A 27,310-nucleotide genomic window follows, 5' to 3' on the forward strand; every position below is an offset into this window, starting at 1 on the left:
CTCTCCTTCCTGGACCTCTCTGTATCCATCTTTGCTGACCGGCTCAACACGGACATCTATTTCAAACCTCCCCCCACCCCGACTCCCAATAGGAGAAAGTGAGGACTGCAGATGCTGGAGATCAGATTCAAGATTGTAGTGCTGGAAAAGAACAACATGTCAGGCTGCATTTGAGGAGCAGGAGAATCAACGTTTCGGGCATTAGCCCTTGCTGATGAAGGGCCTATGCCAGAAACATCGATTCTCCTGCACCGCTGATGCTGCCTGATCTGCTGTGCTTTTCCAGCACCACACCACCGACTCCCACAGCTACCTTGACAATACCTCCTCCTCCCCTCCCTGTAAAAACACTATCCTTTACTCCCAATTTCTCCGCCACTGCTGTATCTACTCACAGGAGGAGCTATTCTACTCCAAGACATCCCAGATGGCCTCCTATTTCAGGGACCGCAGTTTCCCCTCCCACGTGGTCAACAATGCCCTCCAGTGCACCTCCTCCACTTCCTGCATCTCCACCCTCGAACCCCACCCCTCCTACCATAACAAAGCTAGAACTACCCTAGTTTTCACCTTCCACCCCACTAATCTTCGGATACAGTGAATTATCCACCTCCATCATTTCCACCACCTATAGTCAGACCCTGCCACCAGAGACTTATTCCCACCCCACCACTATCTGCATTCACAGAGACCATTCCCTCTGCAACTCCCTTGTTAGGTCTACGCACCCCACCAATCCACCTTCCCCACCCTGCATCTTCCCTTACCGTGAAGAAGGTATAAAACATGAGCCCACACCTCAACCCTCACTTCCGTCCAAGACCCAAAAGGATTTTTTCACATATAGAGATTTTCCTGCACATCTATCCACCTCATCTACTGCATCCATTGCTCTTGATGTGGTCTCCTCTACATTGGGGAGACAGGGCGCCAACTCACAGAGCGTTTCAGGAAACATCTCTGGGACACATGCACCAAACAGCTTTACCACCCTGTGGCCAACCACTTCATTTCCCTCTCCAACTCCCCTAAGGACATGCAAGTCCTGGGCCTCCTCCACTGCCAAATCAAAGCTGTCCACCGACTGAATGAAGAACGCCTCATCTTCCGCCTTGGGACCCTTCAACCACACGGCATCAACATCAACTTCACTAGTTTCCAAATCTCCCCCTGAAAAATGTGTTGTTGGAAAAGCGCAGCAGGTCAGGCAGCATCCAAGGAGCAGGAGAATTGACGTTTCGGGCATAAGCCCTTCTTCAGGAATCCAAATATCCCCCGCACACCTCATTCCAGATCCAACCCTCCAACTCGGCACCACCCTCTTGACCTGTCCTACCTGTCCATCTTCCTTCCCACCTATTTTCTCCACCTTCACCACTGATCTATCACTATTACCTTTCACCTGCATCCACCTATTGCCTTCCCACTTATCTTCCCCCCAGCCCAAGCCCCCCATTTATCTCTTAGTCCCCCTCCACATTCCTGATCAAGAGCTTATGCCCAAAACATCAATTCTCCTGCTCCTCAGATGCTGCCTGACCTGCTGTGCTTTTCTAACACCACCCTTTCTGATTACGTTCAGTTCCCCTCGTGTAGAGGACAGTACATCCTGAACTGCAAATCCAATGTGCTACATTAGAAGAAGTATAAAACAAGCATTGTTTCACTTTTTATTTATTCACATGGAATATGGGCGTCACTGGCTGGGCCAGCATTTATTCCTTATTATTAGTTGCCTTGAGAAGGTGGAGAGCTGGAGGCAACTTGTAAGGGAGGAGGTGAAAAGATAAGTGTTACATCTTCTACTGTTACATAGAAAAGTGCATTTGGGACATCTGCTCTCGACTAGAGGGAAACTTTCACTGGGAGGGGAAGGATGCACTGGTCAAGATCCCCTTAGCCATCAACAATGTAGGTATAACTAGGAAAGAGGTTCTGATGAGGGAGTGTGAGCAGCAAGGGACTAAATTAAAAGCAGAACCCCAAAGGAAAAAAAAGAGTCACAGAAAGCAGGAAACTATAGATTTGAGAGCCTTAACGTCAGTTGCAGGGAAGGTGCTAGATCCATTATTAACAAGGTTCTAGTGGGATTCTTAGAAAATCACATAGATCAAGCAGAGACAATCTGACTTTGTGAAAGGGAAAATCACATTTTATTAATCTAGTAACGTGTTTTTCGTGAAGTATCTGTAATGTCTATGGTGAATGGAGGGAACCCAGTGTATATTCTCTACTTGGATTTATAAATTGCATTTGATAAACGGCCACATTAAGGGTAGCTAAACAAAATAAAAGCATGTGGTACTGGTGTAGCATATTAGCTTTGATTAGCTAACAGGAGCAGAGAGTAGGATTACGTGAGTTTATGTGCTGGCAAACTGTAATGAGTGGAGTGTCTCAGGGACCACTGCTGAGTCCTCAATTAAAGATAAAGTTGCTTTAGTTCTACTGGACCATATAGCTGCTCTCTTATTAGAGTGAGAGAGAAAGAGAGGGATGACTGCTGGTGGTTGAATCCAAGGGCCACCATGTCTCAAACGAGTGGAGATTTTGAGAAGAAGAATCCTTCGTGGTAACCATAACTGGTGTGTGAATTGCACCCGCTTTGTTGGCATCACTCTGCATTGTAGACCAGCCATTCAGGTAACTGAGCCGACGATCCCACCCCCTGTATAATCTAAATCAATATTTTGAGTGAGGGGCTAGAGTGTGTAAGATGTAAATTTTCTAATGTCTCCAAGATATGTGAGAAAGTAAGTTGTCAAGAGAAGGTCTGCAAAGGGATAGGGACAGGTCACCAGGACAAAGAATGTAGCAGATGGATTACAACATGGGAAGGGAGTGCTCGGGGTGACTGAGGAGGGGAACCACAGTGTCATGGGAGGGCAGTGGTCCTCACGAAAGGGCAGCTAGTGGAGGATGCGGTGGGTGGCATTGTGTTAGGGCTGGCTGGTGGTGCAGTTGGTTCGGAGAGGGATGTGAGGCTGATGGATTCAGGAGGGCAGCTCAGCGCGTGGGTGGGGGAGGAGGTGTGTAGCGTTTGTCAGTTCCCATGGAGACGGGGCTGGCGGCCGTCACGTGCCCCCCTCTCCTAGCAACAATGTAACGTCTTCAGCCACACGTCACATCCGTCAACAAACAGGGGCTGCCTCTCCGGGGGGGGGGGGGGGGGGGGTGAGGACTAGCCTGGGGCGGGGATTGGGAAGGGGGTAACCCCCGCGGGGGCAAGGAGCATCATCATCAGCTGCAGGAGCAGCACACACCGTACAGAGAGGGCGTAGGGAGGTGGGGGGTGTGCTGGTGAAAACCTCTCCGCATCAGGGTAAGAGGGGTCGGGGGGGGATAAAGCTCAACTGGCAGAGGGGAGCCAAGGGTGGGGGTCAGCCATTGTCTGTCACTCGGGAGGGGGGCGGTCAGGGCAGCGGCAGTCGGAGGGGCCCGCATTCTACAACCCCCCTCAATTCTGAGTGTGACCCTTTAATCCTGAATCCCCCCCATTCTGAGTGTCACCCTTTAATCCTGAATCCCCCCATTCTGAGTGTCACCCTTTAATCCTGAATCCCCCCATTCTGAGTGTCTCCCTTTAATCCGGAGACCCCTCTTATTCGGTGTGTCTCCTTTTTGCCCGCAGTGTCTGCCCCCCCCCCATGCCAGTGGACCCTTAAATGAGTCCTCCGACGCCCGGCGTTCCCATTGTACTCGGGTCAGGTTTCCCAGAAGCGGGCTCGATAGCCGGCGCTGCACCGTTCCAGGCGCTCCGTCTGTAACCCCCGAGTTACCGGGCTCCAGACCCTTGCAGGCTGCTGTGTGCAGCGAGTGAGGAAGGTGAGGTGTCACGGTACACCTCTGGAGCAGGTGGAGATTGAACCCCAGGCCGCCTGGCTCAGAGGGAGGGACACTACCACTGGCGCCGAAAGTGCATTGGGTGGAGGCTGGCTGTGCTGCTGATATGTGTGTGTGTTTTTCCGGCTTGTTATGGTCTCTCCCTCCGATCACATGAGCGTTTGCATGACGTGGAAAGAGGAGCTTTAAAAAACAGCTCCATCCAGCTCTCCATCTACGGCCGTGTTATTGCACTGACTGCAGGAAGAGACAGAGAGAAAGGACATTGTATCCCTTTACTGACCTTTTCCAATCCTCCGACTACTCGAAGGTTTTCTACAGTAATCCTGGTTTGCTTCCTTTCTTCACTCAGTCTTTGCAGCAGTTTTTGTTGGCCCAAGATGCAGCTTTCTAAAGTTAAATTCTTTTGAGTATTCTACACCCCAGAGGTCATGCTTGAGTGGGCGAAAGCAGTTTGCTGTTTTATTTGGCGTTAAGAGCATATTTCTTCCAAAAACTGTCATTTTTAAACTTTTAACTTAACGCGGATTTGGAAGTGATCGTATATGTTGCTGTTAGTCGAATTTCAGTAAAATTTACAGATGGATATTGAGTGTATTTTTCAGGTTGAACACCGGGTACTGTCTGGGAGAAAGAAGGGTCGGGCGATGGGGATCAGACGCCACTATATAAACACTACTCTGTTCCCATCTTTAAGTCAGTCATAATGTCTTTAGGAATTTATAACAATACAAACCCATCCTGTTTATTATAAAATGTCTTGCAATTGCATAGTTCGCCAGTGGCGGTACTCTAGCTTTCACTAGGGGGAAGGTCAAATTATAAAATGATATTTTCTTCCGCAGTTAAATATGTAAATATAGGCATCAATTAATGGTGAGAGTTGCGTGCTGATGTAAGATGTGTAATTTGACTGGCCTCGTTTATTTATACCATGTTTATTCTGTACCATTAAATCAACTGGAGAGAATAATACTGTAAACACGCATTCGACAATGTTTTACAATTAAAATGACTAGAGATGAGAGGCACAGTGAAAAGACTGGCGTTCAGAATTTTTTTGGGGGGGGCAATATTGTGTAATGAGTATTCATAGGCATGTTTGTTTTAATGTACTTTAAGCGTACTCAGGAACATTTGAACACTAGCCTGATATTCCCAGGAATGGAAGAATAAACTGTTCCCTTTTTAAATGTGTTGATCTTTTATCATCACCTGCATATAAAGTCTGTTATTCAAAATTGTTGACCTTGACCTATGAGATGAACAGTTTCTCAGTAACCTCCTAAATTATATGGTAAAAATCAGAAGACTTGAAGGATTTCAAACTGGATTTCTTGATTTCATCATTACTTCCTAAACTCTGTTCATTGGGGCAGCAGTAATGATCACACCATTACTTTTCATTCTCACTAGTTAGCCAGTGAAAGATTGACAGGGTCTTGATTTATGTTTATTCTTGATGTCCTGATTTGGAAATATATGATCTCCAGTGGACATAGAGATATTGTAGCTATGGTTGCATTTGTGGGCACAATCTGATTTGCTCTTGAGCTGACGCTAAATTGCATGTACTGACGTGTTTGTGAACCATACTGCAGTACAGTATTTGAAATTGGTGGATATTTAATGTTTAGAATGCTAAACAACATAAAATGTACACACACTTTCTTAATTAAGAGCCGAGCTTGATGGAGATGGAGTCTGAAGGGAGATAACACAAGATAGGTGCTATCATTTAAACTGTTTTTGTATAAGTCAGAATTTACATAATTTAAAAATAAAAACTAGAATTATAAACCACACTTTACAATCTGTTTGTCCCAAAGTAATTGACAGCATTTCAGAAGTACATAAATTAGCTGTATTTTCAGAAATGTTACAACAAAGTTGCACACAGCAAGCTGCTACAAACACAAATGTGCTACTAACTGGACAATCAATTATTTAGTATTGTTTGAGGAATAAATATTGTTAGGACACCAAGAATAATTCCCTGCTGTTCCTTTAAATAATATCTTCATTGTTGTATCTAAAACCCCATCAGTATGCAGTGGAAGGTCTGACCTGTATGTTTATGATTAGGTCCTGGAGTATCACTTGAACCCACTAACCGCTGACCCAGAGAAAAGAATTCTACCAGCTGGTGCACAGCTACCATAGTTGAATCTAACTGGCAAGGTTATTCAATCATGAATTACACTGCACACAAATACAATGCAGATATGGTCCTTTTGATCACTTTTCATGTTTACAAGAGATTTTCAATGTTCCATCCACAATTTTAACTAGTGTTATCATTCAGTTAGTTCCACCATCATTTCTTCAGTTCACACGTTGTTCTGGTTATAGTTTTGGCCCCCTTAACTTTAGAATTTATATAAGAACTTGCATTGGAGGCAGTCAGAAGTATCACTGGTATCACTGAGTTGAGTCCTTGGATGAAAGGGTTGCCTTGAGGCTATATCTATTGGATATTTTTAGAAGAATGAAAAGTACTCTGATTAAAGTATATATGACTTTGGGGTAGTGCGGAAAAGATGTTTCAGTGCATAGTGAAATCCAGGACTGGGTGGCACAATTTCAGAATAAGGGGTCTACCTGTGGGGAAAAAAAAGAGGTGAAGAGGAATTTCCCCTGGTTGTCATATTTTGGAATTTACTACCTGACAGCTGTGGATACATCTTAAATTAGTACATTTAAGGCAGAGTCATAGACGTAGATGTACAGCATGGAAACAGACCCTTCGGTCCATCACATCCATGCTGACCAGATACCCTAACCTAATCTAGTCCCATTTGCCAGCACTTAGCCCATATCCCTCTGAACTCTTCCTATTCATATATCCATCCACATGCCTTTTAAATGCTGTAATTGTATCAGCCTCCACCACTTCTACTGGCAGCTCATTCCATATACACACTATCCTCTGCATGAAGAAGTTGCCCCTTCAGTCCATTTTGAATCTTTCCCCTCTCACCCTAAACCTATGTTGCCTAGTTCTGGACTCCCCTACCCCAAGGAAAAGACGATCCTATCCATGCCCTCTATAAGATCACCCCTCAGTCTCTGGCAATCCAGAAAAAAACAGTCCCAGCCTATACAGCCTCTCCCTATAGCTCAAATCCTCCAACCCTGGCAACATCCTTGTAAATCTTTTCTGAACCTTTTCAAGTTTCGCGGTGTCCAGAATTGCATGCAGTATTCCAAAAGTGTCCTAATCAATGTCGTGTGCAGACCTTCTAACTCCTAAACTCAATACCTGATAAATAAAAGAAAGCATACCAAACACCACCTTCACGATCCTGACTACCTGCGACTCCACTTTCAAGGAACTATGAACCTGCACTCCAAGGTCTCTCTGTTCAGCAACACTACCAGGACCTTACCATTAAGTCCTGCTAAGATTTGCTTTCCCAAAAGGCAGCACCTCGCATTTATCTAAATTAAAATCTATCTGCCACTAAATTAAAATCTATCAGTCCAGTGGCCCATCTGATCAAGATCCCATTGTACTCTGAGGTAACCTTATTCGCTGTCCACTATATCTCCAATTTTGACATCATCTGCAAATTTACTAACTATGTCTCTATGTTCACATCCAAACCATTTCTTTCAATGATGAAAGATAGTGGACCCAACACCGATCCTTGTTGCACTCCACTGGTCAGAGGCCTTCAATCTGAAAAGCAACCTTTCACCACACCCTCTGTCTTCTACCTTTGAGCCAGTTCCATATCAAATGGCTAGTTCTCCCTGTACTCCATGAGATCTAACCTTGCTAACTAGTCTCCCATGAGAAACCTTGTCGAACATTTAACTGAAGCCCATATAGATCATGTCCACCACTCTGCTCATATCAATTCTCTTTGTTGCTTCTTCAAAAAACTCAATCAAGTTCATGAGACATGATTTCCCATGCACGAGGCCTAGGCTGCCTATCCCTCATCAGTCTTTGCCTTTCCAAGTACATGTTCATCCTGTTCTTCAGGATTCCTTCCAACAACCTGCCTACTACCGATGTCAGGCTCACTGGCCTATAGTTCCGTTTTCTTCCCCCTTTTATTAAATGGTGGCACCATGTTAGCCAACCTCCAGTCTTCTGAGATAAATTCTTAAATTATAGGGGAGACAAGGATGATTAGAAACAAATTGAAAAATGGATTTGAGGCCAAGATTATATCATCTGTGGTTTTATTGATAGTCTGTATGTCCACTAGCAATTCCTGTGTTTTGTGTTCTTGTATTCATATGGTCAAATATGATTTCTTTTCATTTAAAGGCTTAGTATTTTGATTAATTTTATGTTTATTTTTAAGGTGTACTTCAATTCAGGCACTTAACTGATTTGCTATTCCGTTGTAAAGCTGCTAAACTTGAAAGGTAAGCATTATTTTCATTCTGGAACAAACAGGAAAAAGGGACCAGTATTAGCAAAAATAACTTCTTTATTTCTCCATTTGGGATGTAGCATCCATCATTGAATAGATAAACCACAGAATAGGTAGAGCACAAAAGGAAGCTATTCAGCCTATTGAACTGATGCCAGCTTTTTTTGCAATTCTGTTAGCCTCACCTGAGTTCTCTTCCTGCAACCCTGCATTTGTTTTATTTTAGGTTCTTATACAATTTCCTCTTGAAAGTCACGATTAAATTTGTCACTGTGACACACATACAGTGCATTCCAACCCGAACCACTTAGTGCATTAAAAAATCCTGTCACAATTAGTTCTTTTGGGTACGTTTAAAAAGGGAAAAGTTCAAAATAATTGGTCCAGCCCCAAGGATCTTCCAATGTTGTAATGAAGAATATGGATAGTGACAAACCCATGCTTTCACCTGTTCACCATGTTCAGTTCTGACATTTTGTTGGCTGCTTCCTTTGGTCCCATTCGTAATAGTCTAAACTGAGACAAACAACAGCTGTCACAGGCCTATTGTGGAGGAGAAAAATGTAGTGATGCTTGGATCAAACCGATGATCAACCTTATTATTCTCATGTAATGTATGTATATAAGAAGCAAGCCTGCAAGTTTTAATAAGTTCTGACTATGCTGTATTAGGAAATGGGGGGAATACGTTGAATCTATCAAATGGCAGGAATGAGAATACCTTCAGTGCTGCCTCCCCATTGTCTCAGATTAGGTTTTTTCTAATTTATTAGATTATGGCTTTTAAATTAAAATTAGCTAGAACTGCTATTCAAAATGAAGAAAAAATGAAAGTCATGGGATGGGGGTGTGGTAGGGGAAGGAATGACAGACAACACATGTTTATGCAGTGCTGTAAATGGAAATGAATAGATGGGGAGATAGGAAAAAACCCAATTTGTTCCTAGTACATGAGTCACTAGCACCTTGGTCGTTATGACCATCATGAATTGACCTATATACAGTGTTTGATTAGATTCCCTACAGTATGGAAACGGGCCCTTCGGACCTACAAGTCCACACCGACCTCCAAAGAGTAACCCACCCAGACCCATTTTTCCTCTGATTAATGCACCTACCACAATGGACACTTTAGCACGGCCAATTCACCTGACCTGCACATCTTTGTGATTGTGGGAAGAAACTGGAGCACCCGGAGGAAACCCACACAGACACGGGGAGAATGTGTAACACACACACACACACACACACACACACACACACACACACACACACACACACACACACACACACAGTTGCCTGAGGGTGGAGGGTGGAATTGAACCCAGGTCCCTGGCGTTGTGAGGCAACAGTGCTAACCACTGAGCCGCCATGTTAGCGAACTGCTGCAATTCATGTAATGTTCCACAAAGAAGTGCTTTGTTTTCTACACTATCTCAGGAAGTTAATTTTTATTTTATCAAGAAAAGTATAATTTTACTTGCCCTCTTACTTGGTATGATTTGGTCAGACTTCTGCTTTGCTTCACACTGCTTGTATACTGGTCATGTCTATTCACACATTTAATTTGTTTAGATTTTAGAAGTCTACTAACTCTTCTGCATAAGGTAAGCTAATATTTTACCTGAGGACCAAGTAACACTTTGCATTTTTTTTGTCCTACCACTCTGTGTTAAATTCATCTATGTTATTTCAAATGCTTATCACTTTTTCCAACTTATTTTTAAAAATCCCTATTAAAAGTGTTAAAGATGGATCTAAATTGCCCATGAACAGTTTTAAGTAATGAATTTCAATGTTAGCTCATTTTGTTTTTACAGTGAGAAATGCCTTTCAGTAATGAGAAACATTCCTTGAATGATGAATCATTGAATAGTGACACTGACTCTTGTGAGCGGTCTGATAGTGTCAACTCTTCCAGTGATTATGAATATGCTCGACAAAGTTTCAGTAGTGATTCTTCTAGCAAACCCAGCTCTCCAGCCTGTACGTCTTTGATCCCAACATTTTTAAAATAATTGCAAAATGTATTCTGTGATTACTCAGTTAAATGCAAACTTGTATTAATTTATTGTGCCAGAAGCACCTAATATTTACCTTAAGTAATAAGTAGTTGGTGTCCATTTACCAAGTTTTTTTTCAACATACAAGGCTAAACAGGTTGGGACTCAGCTTACTGGAATTTAGAAGAATGAGAGGTAATTTCTTTGAAGCATATAGGATTCTTAAAGGTCCTGACAGGGTAAATGTTGAGAAGATGTTTCCCCTCATGGGAGAGTCTAGGACCAGAGGGCATAGTCTCCAAATTAAGGGGTGTCAATTTAATACTGGGATAAGGAGGAATTTCCTCTCTGAGGATGGAGAGTCTTTGAAACTTCTTGCCACAGAGAGCTGTGGAAGCAGAGTTCTTGTGTATATTTAAAGCTGAGACAGATTGATTCCCTCTACTGATCAAGTGTCTAGGGTTACTGGTAAAGGCAGGGAAGTGGATGTGAGGAATGTTAGATCAGCAATGATTCTACTGAATGGTGCAGCAGGCTTGAAGTGCTGGCCACCTACTCCTATTCTTATTTCTTATGGTGTTAGATTAGATCAGATTCCCTACAGTGTGGAAACAGGCCTTTCAGCCCAATAAGTCCATACTGACCATCCGAAGAGTAACCCCCCAGACCCATTTCCCTCTGACTAATGCACCTAACACTATGGGCAATTTAGCATGTCAATTCACCTGACCTGCACATCTTTGGACTGTGGGAGGAAACTGGAGGAAACCCACGCAGACAATGGGAGAATGTGCAAACTCCACACGGACAGTCACCCAAGGCTGGAGTCGAACCTGGGGCCCTAGTGCTGTGAGGCAGCAGTGCTAGCCACTGAGCCACCGTGCCATATAAGTGCAATAGAAACCAGTCGGATTGCATGCCTATACGTTTTAGCCATTGGACTACTCCTGTTTGCATCAATTAGTCTGTGTGTTTTTGAATGGTTTTGAAATCTGAAGAATTTTATCTAATTTCTTCTCCAAAATGCCAATTAGTGTCATAGGATTCATATGGGTTAAGGGAACAGTAATATTGCAAATTGTAATCTTTGTCTGTTATCTTCTGCAATTTTCACCACTTAATTATCCCAGTATAGGTAGCTAAAGAAACTGAATGTAAAAGCAAAATACCGCTGATGCTGAAAATCAGAATGACAACAGAAAATGCTGGACATACTCAGCAAATCAAACAGCATCTATGGCAAGGGGAATATATGAACGATGAAAGGTCATTGACCTGAAATGTTAACCCTGTTTTTCCCTGAACAGGTGCTGCCTGACATGTTGAGCATTTTCTGATTTTTATTTCAAGGTCCTAGATGTTTGTCACTGAACAGTATTCAGATTTCAATGACCAACATGGCTGAAGGTCATTGTTATGGAATTCTCATACTGAAGAGAACCCAGTATTTCTTCAAGTCTGTCTAAAGTGATCTAATTCTCTCTTGACTCGTAAATGGAGAGGTTTTTAAAAAAAAACTTATCAATCTTCTACAGATGTACACATCTCCAGAGCAGTGAACCTTGAACCTGGGAACATAGGGACACTATCACTGCACCATAAGATCCCTGTGATGGTAGTTACCTTAGAGCAGTACATTTTGAAAGACATGAATATATGTAGTTGATGTTGTCTACCACATCATTGATTCGGATAGTAACTAGGCATATTTTTCAAAAATGCACACACAGGTATAAAATAAAATGCAAGGTTGTTTTTATTGGGGCCTAATGTTTATATTCTCCTGTGGATATCCTCCAGTTAATTAACTATTCTGTACAAGAAGAAATAAAACAGTTTCTGTCTTGGGATAGAAGGTTGCAGGGGCCCCATAAATTTGAAGTGCTGCTGTAATTTCCTACTAGATATGAAGAGAATTGCCTGCTCTGTACTGTTAATTTGGGAATATGATCAATTATCAGACTTGAGCCAAATTGGAATTCAAAGAGGATTTTAATTTCAAATTACCTTTTCATTCAATATAATTTGTTTGGGCTTTGGCATTGTTGTCAGAACATTAAATGCCTGAATTTTTGATTGTGTCCAGTCTCTTGAGTGGATAATTTCTTCTTCTGCTCAATATGAAGAATACCCAAATCTTGCACCTTTTCAGTGTAAGTCAAATTTTAAAAAATGAGGTGCCTGTTATCTCAGCTAAGAATGCCTTAATCTTAACTTCGCAGGGATACCCTATACTCTCCTGGGATCACTATTTCTACTATCAATGAGACCTTGATTTTCCTTTTTTGAATAATATTCCTTTTATGTAATTGAGACTAGTTTTCTGACATGGATAGTTGGCAGTCAGGAACAGAGCTATTTCCTAATATTAATTTAACCTGGGAGCCTTATAGGCTGCAGATCCACCCAATTGTGTGGGATTCAGATACCTGTTACAAAAATGTGATTTTTTTTCTAAATCCTTCTACTATCACACCTTATTGTTTTAGATAGGGTAGATGAGCATTTAGTCATAAACGGCAATGACATTTTTAGATTTGTGATTTTTGAGATAATTTGTAACAGGTTGATGTTCAGGTTGTAAGTTTGCTCACTGACCTGGCAGGTTTGTTTTCAGATGTTTTGTCACCATGCTAGGTAACATGATTGAGTCTCCGATGAAGCGTTGATGTCCTGTCCTGCTTTCTATTTTTGTGTCCTGGTCTCTTAAGGTGGGTGATATCATTTCTTTTTTTTTCTCTGAGTTTGGTAAATGGAGTCCAAATCGATGTGTTTAGTGATGGAGGTCTGGTTTGAATGCAAGGCCTCCAGGAATTCCTGTGCATGTCTCTGTTTAGCCTGTCCTAGGATGGATGTGTTGTCCCAGGCGAAGTGGTGTCCTTCTTCGTCTGTATGTAAGGATATTAGTGATAGTAGGTCACGTCATTTGGTGGCTAGTTGGTGTTCATGTATCCTGGTGGCTAGTTTTCTGTCTGTCCAATGTAGTGCTTGTTCTAGTCCTTGCATGGTATTTTGTAAATGACATTTGTTTTGCTGGTTGTTCGTCTAGGGTCCTTTAGGTTCATCAGTAGCTGTTTGTGGGCTACCATGATGCCAAGGGGTCGGAGTAGTCTGGTAGTCATCTAGGAAATGTTTTTGACTTATGGTAGTGTGGCTAGAGTTTCTGGGTGTGTTGTATCACAACAATAATCCCAAACAAGTAGACAACACACCCAGAAACTCTAGCCACACTACCGTATGTCAAGGACATCTCGGTGATACTACCAGACCACTCCAACCCCTTGGCATCATGGTAGCCCACAAACCTAACAGCACAGTGAAACAGCTACTGATGAGCCTAAAGGACCCTATACCAACAACCAAAAAAACTAATGTCATTTTACAAAACGCCATACAAGGACTGTAACAAACATTTACATCAGAAAGACAGGCAGAAAACTAGCCACCAGGATGTATAAACACCAACTAGCCACCAAAAGACATGACCCACTATCACTAATATTACATACAGATAAAGAAGAACACCACTTCAACTGGGCCAACACATCCAACCTGGGACAAGCTAAACAGAGACACGCATAGAAATTCCTAGAGGCCTCCATAAATCCCTCCATAAACAGATCGCTTTGGACCCCATTTACCAACCTCTGAGAAAAAGAACTAGAAATAATATCACCCACCTTAGGAGACCAAGACATACACATAGAAAATGGGACAGAACACCACCGCTTCACTGGAGGCTCACTGATGATTTTACCGAGCATGGTGACGGAATGTCTTAAAGCAAACCTGCCAGCTCAGTGAGCAAACTTACAATATGTCATTGCTGTGGTGAGTAGGAATGGAATTTTGAGAAACTGAAGAACATGGGAAGAATGAAAATTGATCTGTGAAGTCTATTCTTGGACATGTCGCACATAGTAGACAAAGTTAGCACGTACTTTGGAAGGAGAAAATCAATAAGTCCATATCATGTCTGATATGTGTTCCCACACCTTGTTCCTTACCAAGTTTTAATGGCAAATGTTACATTATGGATGGCAACAGTGGAATAAGATAGGTTTTCCTCCACAAATGGTAAATACAAATAGTTGAAATATGCAACTGAAGATTTTCCTGAGTCTGGATTGTTATAGTTTGTTTTTTTTATCACTGCAGCAAGTCCTCCTAAAACGGGTTCTTTTGATGTCCTAATGGAGACTGCAAAAGGGTTGTCAAATATGTCTCTGGTTCATGAAATAGTTATGAATAGCAACTTTCAGATGAAGCAAATTGATCTTCCTCCTCAAAGGTAAATAAAGTTGCTTATTTTCATAAACTGGGATAATGGGCATGTAAATGTCTTCACCTATCTGTAATATAATTCAAATGGGACCAGTTAGAGATCTTTCATCTTCTAGATTTGACCTGCTGGCTTTGTCAGTATTGATTTCAGCTTTTCACATGCAGCTAACTTGTGTCTAAATGCAGCTCACAATGTTGCTTAGTGGATGCACTACCTATTTGTTTGCACTAATCACTTTCAAAAATAAAATCAGACTTTTTATTTTTTAAATTTGAAAGTGCAATAAAACTTCAGTGAACATTTCTCTGATTTTGTTTTCTCCTTAGCAAAGTAAATTATAACTCAGGAAAGTAGTGGTGTGACATCAATTTTTCAGTTGATCCAAGACTGTTTTAAGATGGAAATGCATTTCTATTCATAGAAGAACTGTTTTTAATGTCCTGTTTCTACTTTGTCATTACCTAGTGATTACATGTAAAATTGTTAATGGTTAATAGATGGAGCATTGCACTCCAAGTCAAAATGGCCAAATTCATATTTTCAGATTTGAACATGAATGTTTTCTTCAGGGGGCATGAAATAATAATAATTGAAATGTTAAGCATATCCATTCCTTTCAGAATATGTTACTCACAATCTTGTGATGAGATGATATTTTCAGTCCAAAAATTAGATGACGGAGATGACTCGTGTCTCAATAGTTTGGAGATAATGACTACAACCAGTTGCCAAATGTGCGGGTGTGGTGCAACTAGTTTCATTCTCAAACGCTGCAACGTGCTGGTGGTTTTGTGTCTAGAAATCAATTTGAGGGCATCATTTCAATGTTTTGCATTTAGCTTGCAACCGACAACACAAGATACACTGCACTAGAGCTAGGCTCCCAGTAGTGTAAAATTATCAGGCAGAATTCCTTCCAAAGAAAAACCTGACAAAGTTAAAATGTTACTTGATTTAAAGTTAACTGGTAAATGTTTTGGTTTTTAAGTACTGCTCTCTTTCTTTAACCCTAATGGATCCCATTTTGTTTTATTGATGTTGCTTTTTAACAGGATTGAGCACAAGTGTTTAAACCCAACAGCATGTATTAGAATATCATTTTGACTGAAGTTTAGCTTTCTCTATGAAGCAATTCAGCTAAAATCAAAATTGAATATACTGTTTGGGTTTATTTCTCTCTCTCTCTCTGAAAATGAAATTCATATTTGCAAAAGGTCAAACATGTAACTGTTACAATTTGAGCCAAAAATATCAAAATCCAAATTCAGGTTTTGAGTTTAAAGCTTTTTTTTCCCTTGAACATGAAGGCAATTCAGATCAGGTCATCCATATTATTATGGTTTCAAGATAGGATAGAGGGTTGATATTTCTGATTGGCTCATGTGTTAGTCTCCAAAAAAAACCTCTTGACTATGTACAAGGTACAAACCAGAAATAGAATAGAATTCTCCTCACTTGCTGAGGTGGAAGATGTCAAAACACCTGTAGATTAATATAATCTAGGACAAATGTTTGATCGGTTTCTCGATCACTGCATCCAATAATTACCTTTTTGCCACGAGTATGTGCTATCTACCAAATAGAAGCGATGAGGAATTTGCAACAGCTACAGTATGTGATGGATGGCAGTTATAGAAAGGGGGGAAAGTCTCAGATACAGTCACATAGATGGGTTACCTCCAGGAAGGGTAAGAGAGGTAGGCAGCTAGAGCAGAAGTCTTTTGTGGATATACCCATTTCAAACAGGTATGCTGTTTTGGAAAATATGGTGATGGATTCTCAGGGGAACGTAGCACAAACAGCCAAGTTTCTGGTATTGAGATTGGCTCTAATGTAACAAGGGGTACGTCGGTTTCCAAGAGATCAATTGTGTAGGGGATTCTGTAGTCAGAGGTACAGACAGACGTTTCTGTGGCCAGCAGAGAAAAAGCAGAATGGTGTGTTGTTTCCCTGGTGCCAGGATCAAGGATGTCTCAGAGAAGGTGCAGAATATTCTCACAGGGGAGAGGGGCCAGCAGGAGGTCATTATCCACTTTGGAACCAACAACATTGGAAGGGAAAAGGTTGAGACTCTGAAGGGAGATTACAGCGAGTTAGGTAGAATTTTAAAAAGGAGGTCCTCAAGGGTAGTAATATCTGGATTACTCCCAGTGCTATGAGCTAGTGAGGGCAGGAATAGGAGGATAGAGCAGATGAATGCATGGCTGAGGAGCTGGTGTATGGGAGAAGGATTCTCATTTTTGGATCATTAGAATCTCTTTTGGGGTAGAAGTGACCTGTACAAGAAGGACAGATTGCACCTAAATTGGAAGGGGACCAATATACTGTCAGGGAAATTTGCTAGAACTGCTTGGGAGGATTTTAACTAGTAAGGTGGGGGGGTGGGAGGTGGGGGGGTGGGGGGGGGGGGGGTGGGGGGGGGGGAGGGTGGAGGGTGGGGGCTGGGATGGGACCCAGGGAGATAGTGAGGAAAGAGATCAATCTGAGATAGGTACAGCTGGGAACAGAAGTGAGTCAAACAGTCAGGGCAGGCAGGAACAAGGTAGGACTAATAAATTAAATTGCATTTATTTCAATGCAAGGGGCCGAACAGGCAAGGCAGATGAACACAGGGCATGGTTAGGAACATGGGACTGGGATATCACAGCAATTACGGAAACATGGCTCAGGGATGGGCAGGACTGACAGCTTAATGTTCTAGGATATAAATGCTACAGGAAGGATAGAAAGGGAGGCAAAAGAGGAGGGGGAGTGGCATTTTTGATAAGGGATAGCATGACAGCTGTGCTAAGGGAGGATATTCGCGGAAATACATCCAGGGAAGTTCTTTGGATGGAACTGAGAAATAAGAAAGGGCTGATCACCTTATTGGGATTGTATTGTAGACCCCCCAATAGTCAGAGGGAAATTGAGAAACAAACTTGTCAGGAGATCTCAGCTACCTGTAAGAATAATAGAGTGGTTATGGTAGGGGATTTTAACTTTCCAAACATAGACTGGGACTGCCATAGTGTTAAAGGTTTAGATGGAGAGGAATTCATTAAGTGTATACAAGACAATTTTCTGATTCAGTATGTGGATGTATCTACTGGAGCAGGTGCAAAACTTGACCTACTCTTGGGAAATAAGGTAGGGCAGGTGACTGAGGTGTCAGTGGGGGAGCACTTTGGGGCCAGCAACAATAATTCTATTCGTTTTAAAATAGTGATGGAAAAGGATAGACCAGATCTAAAAGTTGAAGTTCTAAATTGGAGAAAGTCCAATTTTGACAGTATTGGGCAAGAACTTCCAAAAGCTGATTGGAGGCAGATGTTCGCAGGTAAAGGGATGGCTGTAAAATGGGAAGCCTTCAGAAATGAGATAACAAGAATCCAGAGAAAGTATATTCCTGTCAGGGTGAAAGGGAAGGCTGGTAGGTATAGGGAATGCTGGATGACTAAAGAAATTGAGGGTTTGGTTAAGAAAAAGAAGGAAGCATATGTCAGGTACAGTCAGGATAGATCGAGTGAATCCTTAGAAGAGTATAAAGAAAGTAGGAGTATACTTAATAGGGAAATCAGGAGGGCAAAACGGGGACATGAGATAGCTTTGGCAAATAGAATTAAGGAGAATCCAAAGGGGTTTTACAAATATATTAAGGACAAAAAGGTAACTAGAGAGAGAATAGGGCCCCTCAAGGATCAGCAAGGCGGCCTTTGTGTGGAGTCACAGAAAATGGGGGAGATACTAAATGAATATTTTGCATCAGTATTTACAGTGGAAAAGGATATGGAAGATATAGGCTGTAGGGAAATAGATGGTGACATCTTGCAAAATGTTCAGATTACAGAGGAGGATGTGCTGGATGTCTTGAAACGGTTAAAGGTGGATAAATCCCCAGGACCTGATCAGGTGTACCCGAGAACTCTGGGAAGCTAGAGAAGTGATTACTGGGCCTCTTGCTGAGGTATTTGTATCATTGATAGTCACAGGTGAGGTGCCGGAAGACTGGAGGTTGACAAACGTGGTGCCACTGTTTAAGAAGGGTGGTAAGGACAAGCCAGGGAACTATAGACCAGTGAGCCTGACTCCATGGTTGGGATCACCTATGATAACGATATCATTGGAACGTCAGCAGCTACCAACTTGCTTTCTCTAGCTGACAGTTAACATTGAGTATGGATCCAGGAGGCTGGATTGGTATAGAATACAAGTCCCTAGGCAGCAGAAACTTTGTGGCCTGCTGTAATTTGGTACTTAAACTTCTTTGGGCCCAGAATATTTGTTGGGGGGGGGTCCTACTGATCTTTATAACATTTTCACCTTGTTGGATTTATCTTACAACTGGAGTAGAACAACTCTTAGGACCCTGGCATTGACTGTTGACTTTGACCATGTCATAAGGCTGTTGACTTAGTCTGAACTTGCACACCAGTTCCCTGATGTCAATGAACAGGTTGTCAGAGTTGTGTATTGATCAGTACTTGGGTTGCTACTAGTGAGATCCATCAACTATTTATCTTTGTGTTCTACAGTAATTGTTTTACCACTGTCATTTGCTTATTGTGGAATTGGATTTGCATTTCTAGCCTAGACCAGGTAAATGTAACAGGTTCCCTTTGCTGAAAATCCTATTGGCCATGTTTATTATTGACCGATCTATTCCATATATAACTTGGCATTGTACAAATTTGAAGCTGTGAGTTCCATCTTTTTCTGCCATTCAGTACTAAAACCACTGTATGACTCAACTCTCTCCTCCTACAGGAGAACATTAAAAGAAGAACATGGTGTGTTGGACTTCGGTGCTTCTTTGGTGTCATTCCTTTTTATAGAAGCTCACAGAAGCAATTATTCCTTGGTACTAAGCCAGCAGACACCAAAGATTAAATGTCTCCTCTTTCTGATGACCTTTCTGGCTGTAACTAGTGGTTAAACATAGTTCTTCATCTATAACATTGTTGATTTGTAGCTGCGTGCCTGTAAGACTGCAATCAACAGAATTAAATGTAATAAAAACAAACACTGGAGAAACTCGACAGGTCTAGCAACATCTATGGAGAAAGAAAGTAATTTAACATTTTTGAGTTTGATAGTTTTCTTCCTGAACTAAAGGAGGCTGGTGACAAAAGGTGAGAAGCAGTGAATGGAATGAATGGTGAGGATGCCCAGACCAAAAAGACTGTGCTAATGGTTCTGAAGGAGAAATGGAGAAATTGTTGAACTCTATATTGAGGCCTGAAAGTTATAAAGTGCCTGAGTGGAAAACATGGTTTTGTTCTCCCAACTTGCATTAAGCTTCATTGGAACACTGCATCAGGCCAAGGTGGACATGTTAACATGGGAGAAAGATGATTTATTGAATTGGCAAGCAGCTGGAATGTTGGGGCATTCTTCTGGACATAGTGTAAAGGAGTCCATATTGTGAGCAGTGAATACAGTATAATGGATTGAGGGAAGTACAAGTAAACCACTGCTTCACCTGAAGGTCTTCCTGGGGCTGGAGAATATGAGGGAGAAGGTGAAGTGGCTTTCTGCAATTACATAGAAAGTTGCCCAGAGGGAATGATGAAGTGTTTGGCATGGACCAGGGTGTCACAGAGAATAGTCATTGCACAGTGCTGACAGTGGAAGTGTTTTTTTAAATATTTATTTCTGTCTCTCCTTTTACTATTATTTTCACTCATCGAGATGTGCATCACGTAAACAGACCCTTTGGTCCAACTCATCCATGCTGACCAGATATCCTAAATTAATCTAGTCCCATTTGCCAGCACTTAGCCCATTCCTTGTAAACCCTTCCTATTCATATACCCATCCATATGCCTTTTTAAATGTTGGAATCCTACCGGTTTCCAGCTCATTTCATACATGCACCACCCCTTGCGTGAATAATTTGCCTCTTAGGACCCTTTTTAAATCTTTCCCTGTCCTTTTTGTGCTGGGTGATGGAACCCTGCTAGACGTGCTCAAAATGGCAAAGGATGATTCTTTTTGAATGTAGTGACAGATGGTGTGGAAGCTGAGGATGAGGGGAACCCAATAATTATTCTGGTAGGGAGGAAAGGGGATGAGGGAGGAAGTGTAGAAACAAGGTTGGACACAGCTGAGGGCCTCCTCATATGTAATAAAGGGGGCACCTTGAGGGGGAAAAAGCGCATGTTAGAGGGATCATTGAAACAAATACAACAGAAACTGAGAAACTGGGAGAATGGAATGGAGTGATTGTTGAAGTAGGGTGTGACCTCACTTTCTCCTGTGAAAAACATAGTCAAGGTAACTATGGGACTCAGTGGGTTTATAGTGGAGGTTGGTAGACCACCTAACTCCAGAACTGGAAACAATGTAGTTATGCAGAGAGAAGAGTCAAAGATGGACTAGTTGTAGGTTAGGGAGAAATAGAAATTGGGAAGCAAAACTGATTTTTAATTTTTCCATTCCAGTCAAGAACAGGAAGCAGCATGGACAACATCATCAGCTTATCAGCGAAAGAGTTGAGGGTGGGAGTCTCGGTAGGACTGAAACAATGAATGTTCCACATACTCCACAAAGGGATGGGCATAACTGGGATCCAGATGGGTAGCCATAGCAACAACCTTGACTTGGAGGTTAGATGAATTAAAGTAAGAGTGAAAATCACCTCTGCAAGTGAAGGATAGTGATGGTGGATGGGGAGTGTTCAGATATCTTTTTTTCAAAGAAGATTCAGTGAGCCACAAGACCATTCTGATGGGGGATGGACATAAAGATGTGAAGAGGAGGTGACTAGAAGGGAAACTGAAACATATGGAACTGACATAAAGTATCTGAAGATCCATGAATGTAAATAGGGAAAAGATGGGTCAATGGCAGCCAAAGTAGAGTGAAAATAGGAAGAAAGAAGTTCAAGTAGGGCAGGAATAGGCTGAAACATTGGGCCTGCCTGGGCAGTCCTGTTTGTGGATTTGGAAAGAAGATAGAATCGGGCTGTTTGGGTTTGGAGGAGGGAATTGAACTTTGAAGTGAGAAGCTGTGAAGGGGAGGTCTCCAGAGGAGATGAGGTCAGTGACAGTCCTGGAAACAACGACTTGATGTGCAGCGGTGGAGTCATGATCCAGGGGGAGATGGAAGGAAGTGTCTAGGAGTTGTTGCTCAGCTTCTGCCACGTAAAGATTGGCACACCAGACAACAACAACAGTCCTTATCAGAGAGTTTAATAACCTTTTGCTTATTTTTTTGAAATAAATGAATAACTAGGTCATGTCTGCCTCCTGGGGAAATACAATTAGTGGCATTTTCCTCCTTGCTGTCTTTGCTAAAGAATCTCTTGTTTATGTGATGAAATTGAGAGAAGTGCTGCCAGAATTATTGGCTTGAGTCATAAGAGGGTTGAGTTAAATATATTGCTGGTGTAAAACCGTCCATGTCCTTGTGTGTATTTAATTGTTGTTCTTCTCCATCTCCTCCTGCAGTAGCTTCTCCTTATGCCATGCAAAATCATTTCCTAAAGTGTCCCAAGATTGCAGAAGTATAGCACCAAGAAAACAACTACTAATCTACACCTTGATCTATATAATGGAAGTTCACTTTGTTCTCACTTTACACGGCAGTATGACAGGTGATGAACTCATTACCATCAGCTACAATCTGCAAACCAGTGCCAATAAATGCTAAGCCTGATCAGCTTTTCGTAAATCTATAAAAAGAAAACCATATGCTGGCTGAGCCTCATTGGACAAATAGACTAAAAGTATGGTAGTAAATATACAGTGGAAAACATTTAAGAATATAATTTGTGTTCAATGAAAATGCATTTCACTGAGAAACAAAAACTACTGAAGAGGGGAAAGACAGACAGTACTGGATTAAAACTAGAGGCTTATAATGTTGCAAATGATAGTAATAAGTCTGAGGATATGAGGGTGTTTGAGAAACCAACAAAGAGCCACCTCAAAATTGAGAGGGAAGAAATAGAATGAGTAAATTGGCCAGGAATCTTTTTTTAGAAGCGGTACGATTTTAGTACATGTATGTTAGAAGGACAAGAGTGGGTAAGTAAATGTTGATCTTTTTAGAAAGAAGACAAATTGTCAAGGGGAAATTAGAAAAAGGCAGAGACAACCAATATATATTTGCTGTTTTGACAACACAAGACATAGTTACATATCAGAAGTAAATGCGTGTGAGTGAGGAAATGAAGGTAATTAATATTGAAAAAGTAAATGTAATAGAGCTCTAAAAGAGCTCTATGTCTACAGCTATGATTTTCCAAAATTCCCTAGATTCTGAAATGATGCCAGCTGATTGGATGTTAGGAAATGTAAGACTGATAGTCAAGAAAGGAGGGAGAGAGAAAATATGGAACAATAGGCCAGTTAATCTTGCATTAGTCACTGGGAAAGTGCTGGAATCTGTTGCTAAGGAAGTCTTAGCAATGCACCTAGAAAACACCATAGAATAAATCAACATAGTTTTATAAAAGAACAACCTGTTCAACAAATACAGCAGGGTTGTTGAGGGTATAACTAATAGGGTAGATAAAGTGGAAACAGTAGACAGTGTATTTGGATTTCCAAAAGGCATTCATTAACGTGTCACATAAAAGGTTGATGTACAAGATGAGTGCTTGTGGAGTTGGGATGATAGATTGAAGATACAGGAATGGTGAATGGACAAATCCTATCCATAAACTATGGAACCTTGGACCTGTGGCCAGTTTATCTACTAGTTTAGTATGGACCTGCGATTGTACCTTTCAAATTCTGAACTAGTTGGTGACAGGTGACTGAAGCTTCAGAGACTGGATAGAGGAGAACTGCTTGCAAGTCTCAAGACTGAATTTTACTGACAATGAAGTCAACTACATCGTTCTAGAAACTTAATGTTGTGCTTATTTGTCATCAATGGACACCACTTATTAAATGTTCTTTTTAAAAATTGCTTTCAGAGCCTACATAGCTACTTGATGCCTAATTTCTTACCAACATCGTGAGGTTGTTTTCTCCATTTAATGGCTATTGTGAGATTTCTTAGAGACGTAATAGCTCTTTTTATTTACTACAATGTAAACGAGCTTGCTGTGTCATGGTGTGAAAACTTGAACATAGTGTGACTTTGTACATATATCTTTTCTATATGACATTGTTGAATATTGCTTATTTTTAAAAAGAGCTATTACTAACTTTTTCTAACTTTCGGTGCAATCTTTCCTAAACAATGCTACAAAATGCAGTCTGTTAGCTGAATTTTATTCTTTAATTTGCCATCTGAAATTATTTCTGAGCTTGCCTTCAATTTTATCACCTAACCACTCTTCAGTGCTTCTCAGTCATTGCAGATGGGAAGAGGAAGATCAACAGTGCCTGACTCTCTCTCTCCACCCATTTACAATTGGCGCGTTTTTTTTGCTGTGATTCTGATGTCAGCCTCATTTTATTCTTTGCAGCATCCGTGGCATCTGGCTTACATTCCAGTCTGAATACAATCCAATTTCTAAACTGATATATCTCTCTCTTTATTTTGTTTAATTTCTAAGGTGAAAATTTAAGCTTCCCAATATTCTTGTATGACCATAGCTGCCAAAACATATTACTGAATAATTAATGCAAATTTGTGTTAACCATCACACCTTAGACCACTGACTTTTTTTTAAATACAGTTTACCAAGAAAAGTGAAAGAAATAGTTCACAAGGCATTCTGGGACCATCTGGAAGCTCAGTTGAACCAGGATCCACCTGAATACCATCACGCCCTTGTGCTTTTGGGAGAAATTAAAGAGGTAAAGGAATGAATACTTCAATTGTTCTTGTCCATAGCAGTCTCAAAAAAAAAGACCTCTAAACATCCCAAGAAGATAACCTAGACCCTAAGTTTTATTTTACTTCAAGGCAAGTGGAAAATGATATGTTTCAGATGTGATTCAGTTGGCCAAATTGGTAGGCTTTAAGCAAAACATGCATTATTCCAAGACCACAGTTTAAAATACAAACAAAAGCAGAAGAATTGGCATAACTTTAACTCTATCAAAATACTTAACAAATTAATATTATTTAACTATTACTCATCAACTGTTCCAATATAACAGCATCCTGTAAACACTCCTTTGGCAAAGGCAAATCAAGCGAAACAGATTTGCTCACTTGCTATCTCCTGCAGTCCAGGAGATGGAACACCAACAGAACTAATCTAGCAGCAGGGAGACAGAGAACTCCAGCTTTTGCAACAGCAAAGAGAAAACTGTGTATGGCAGCTTCAACTCCAAAACTCCAACTTCAAGCAAAAACTATAAAACCTTAAGCCTGACTTCATATACTCATGATTATTTTGTCTAGAATCATACAACGTGAAAACAAACCCTTTGGCCCGACTCGTCCATACTGATCAGATTTTCTAACTCGAACTAGTTTCGGATACTCTGACCCTGGGGAAAAGATCCTGCCTATTTACCTTCTCTATGCCCCTCATGATTTTATAAACCTTCAGCCTCCTTCCCGCCGGGGGGGAAAAGTCCCAGTCTATCTCACTTCCTCTTATAACTTTAATGCTGCAGTCTCGATAACATTCTTGTAAATCTTTTTTGCACCCTTTCCAGTTAATAACTTCCTTCCTGGGTGACCAGAATTTTATACACTACTTGAGATGTAGCTTAACAATATCTTTATACAGCCATACTGTGACATCTCAACTTCTATACACCATGCACTGACCAATAAAGGCAAGCATACCAAATGCTGCCTTCATGAGCTTGTGCACCTGTGATTCCACCTTCAAGGAACTATGAACCTGCACTCCAAGGTCTCATTGTTTGGCAACACACCCAGGACCTTACCATTTAGGTGTATAGGTCCTGTCCTCATTTGCTTTTTCCAAAGTGCAACACCTTACATTTATCTAAATTAAACTCCATCTGCCACTCCTTGGACCATTTGCCCATCAACTCAAGGTCCCATTGTACTCTGAGATAACCTTCTTCACCGTCCATTACACCACCAATTTTGATGTCAACTACAAACTTATAACCATTCCTCCTATATTCACATCCAAATCACTTGTATAAACAACAAAAAGCAGCATATCGTGGGTCACAGGCCTCCAGAAAGGCAACCCTCCACCACCACCCTATCTCCTATCTGCAAGCTAATTTTATATCAAATTGGCTACCTTTCCCTGGATTCATCTGATCACCAGTCCACCATGTGGAGTTTTGTCAAAAACCATGCTGAACTTCATATAAGCAATGTGTGTGTACAGCTTGCATCAATCTTCTTTATAACTTTTTCAAAATAAAAATCAAGTTAGTGAGACATGATTTCCCTCGTACAAAGCCATTTTGGCTATGTGTACTCATTCCTTGCCTTTCCAAATATATGTAATTCCTTTCCAAAAACATACCCATCATTGATATCCGGCTCACCAGTCTATAGTTCCGTGGCTTTTCCTTACCACTTTTCTTAAATAATGGCATCGATTAGCCAATCTCCAGTCTACTGACGTCTCACCTGTGACTATTGATGATGCAAACATCTCAGCAAGGGGCCCAACAAACACTTCCCTAGCTTCCCACAAAGTTCAGAGATACACCTGATCAGGTCCCAGTAATTTATCTATCTTGTATGCATTTTAACACAGCCAGCACCACCACCTCTGTAATGTGGACACTGTTCAAGATATCACTATTTCCCTAAGTTCTTGTTTCCATATTTACAGCCATTGACAGTTACATCTTAACAAATGTGGCAGTTCCAATTTGCAATTGTTCTTATTTATTTGTCGTATCTTCCATGATGATTTTTAAACATTTGGGCCCAAAGGTCCAGAACAGCAACAATGAAGACAGATTGCTGCTGTAAGTTTCTTTTTTCACCCAGGATCTTCTGATCATGGGTCATAGTGTCCATTAAGAATTCCCTTTGGAATGGAATAGAATTGGAAGGAGACAGGGCACACCCTCTGTTTATGGCATCCAGCTGATGTATGGTAAGATTTAAAGGGCCTGAGCTAGTCCTTGAGTTCAAAGTTTGGGAGAAGATTTGTAGCTTGGGTGCTCGTTGTGGTTTTGTTCACCGAACTGGGAATTTGTGTTGCAGACGTTTCGTCCCCAGTCCTTGAGTGTTAGGAAGAGTAAGGTAAAGTAGTTAGCTTGGGTCAGGAAGATAGTCGCTCAGGCCAACCGGGGAGAGAGGAGTTGAGTGGTTGGGTGTTAGAGATGTCAATTGTCTGGCTGAAGTCTTCGACTTTAATTCCTAGTTAGAGACATTCAAAGGGTTGTAGGGAACAGTGGAATTTCTCATCATGGAATTTAGGCCTTCTGGGCAATTTCTATGTAGGTTCACATATCAGGAACTCTGCGGGATTCCAACATGCATTTTTTGTCATGCAGCTGGTCTGAAATGATCCAGAAACCAGATGATTTAGTCACGCTTCTTGCATGTATTTTGTTTTGTGGATGTAGGAATATATAGAGTGGCATAGTGGCTCGATGATTAGCACTGCTGCCTCATAGTGCCAGGGACCTGGTTCAACTGTGCAAGTGCCACACAGACTTTCTCCCCATGTCTGCGTGGGTTTTCCCTGGGTGTTCTGGTTTACTTCCACAGACCAAAGATGTTAGGTGGATTGGCAATGCTAAATTACCCATAGTATCTAGGGATGTGTAGGCTAGATGAATTAGCCATGTGAAATGCAACATGACAAGGATGGAATAGGGCAGTGGATCTGGATGGGATGCTCTTTGGAAAGTCAGTGTGGATTCAGTGGGCTGAATGGCCTCCTTCCACACTGTGGTGATTCTTTGATTGTATATCTTGGTGATTTTTGAGGTATCCATCCC

At 41.4% G+C, this 27,310-nt stretch overlaps 1 protein-coding gene across 3 annotated transcripts in view; it reads left to right on the plus strand.

Moving 5' to 3' along the window:
• Positions 1–3,460: 3,460 nt before the first annotated feature.
• Positions 3,461–27,310, plus strand: part of LOC140466813 (T-complex protein 11-like protein 2) — a 44,982-nt gene continuing 21,132 nt past the window's right edge. The window contains exons 1-6 of one of the 3 annotated variants that reach the window (XM_072562463.1): positions 3,461–4,153; positions 8,163–8,226; positions 9,810–9,841; positions 10,055–10,220; positions 14,396–14,528; positions 24,139–24,259. In XM_072562463.1, coding sequence (XP_072418564.1) covers positions 10,061–10,220; positions 14,396–14,528; positions 24,139–24,259 — 414 coding nt within the window. In that variant the 5' untranslated portion in view covers positions 3,461–4,153; positions 8,163–8,226; positions 9,810–9,841; positions 10,055–10,060. Of the gene's footprint in view, positions 4,154–5,703; positions 6,020–8,162; positions 8,227–9,809; positions 9,842–10,054; positions 10,221–14,395; positions 14,529–24,138; positions 24,260–27,310 lie in introns of those variants that run through there. The other 2 variants (XM_072562462.1, XM_072562464.1) reach the window with 2 other exon arrangements.

This window comes from Chiloscyllium punctatum, chromosome 44 (assembly GCF_047496795.1).
Source record: "Chiloscyllium punctatum isolate Juve2018m chromosome 44, sChiPun1.3, whole genome shotgun sequence".
NCBI lineage: Eukaryota > Metazoa > Chordata > Chondrichthyes > Orectolobiformes > Hemiscylliidae > Chiloscyllium > Chiloscyllium punctatum.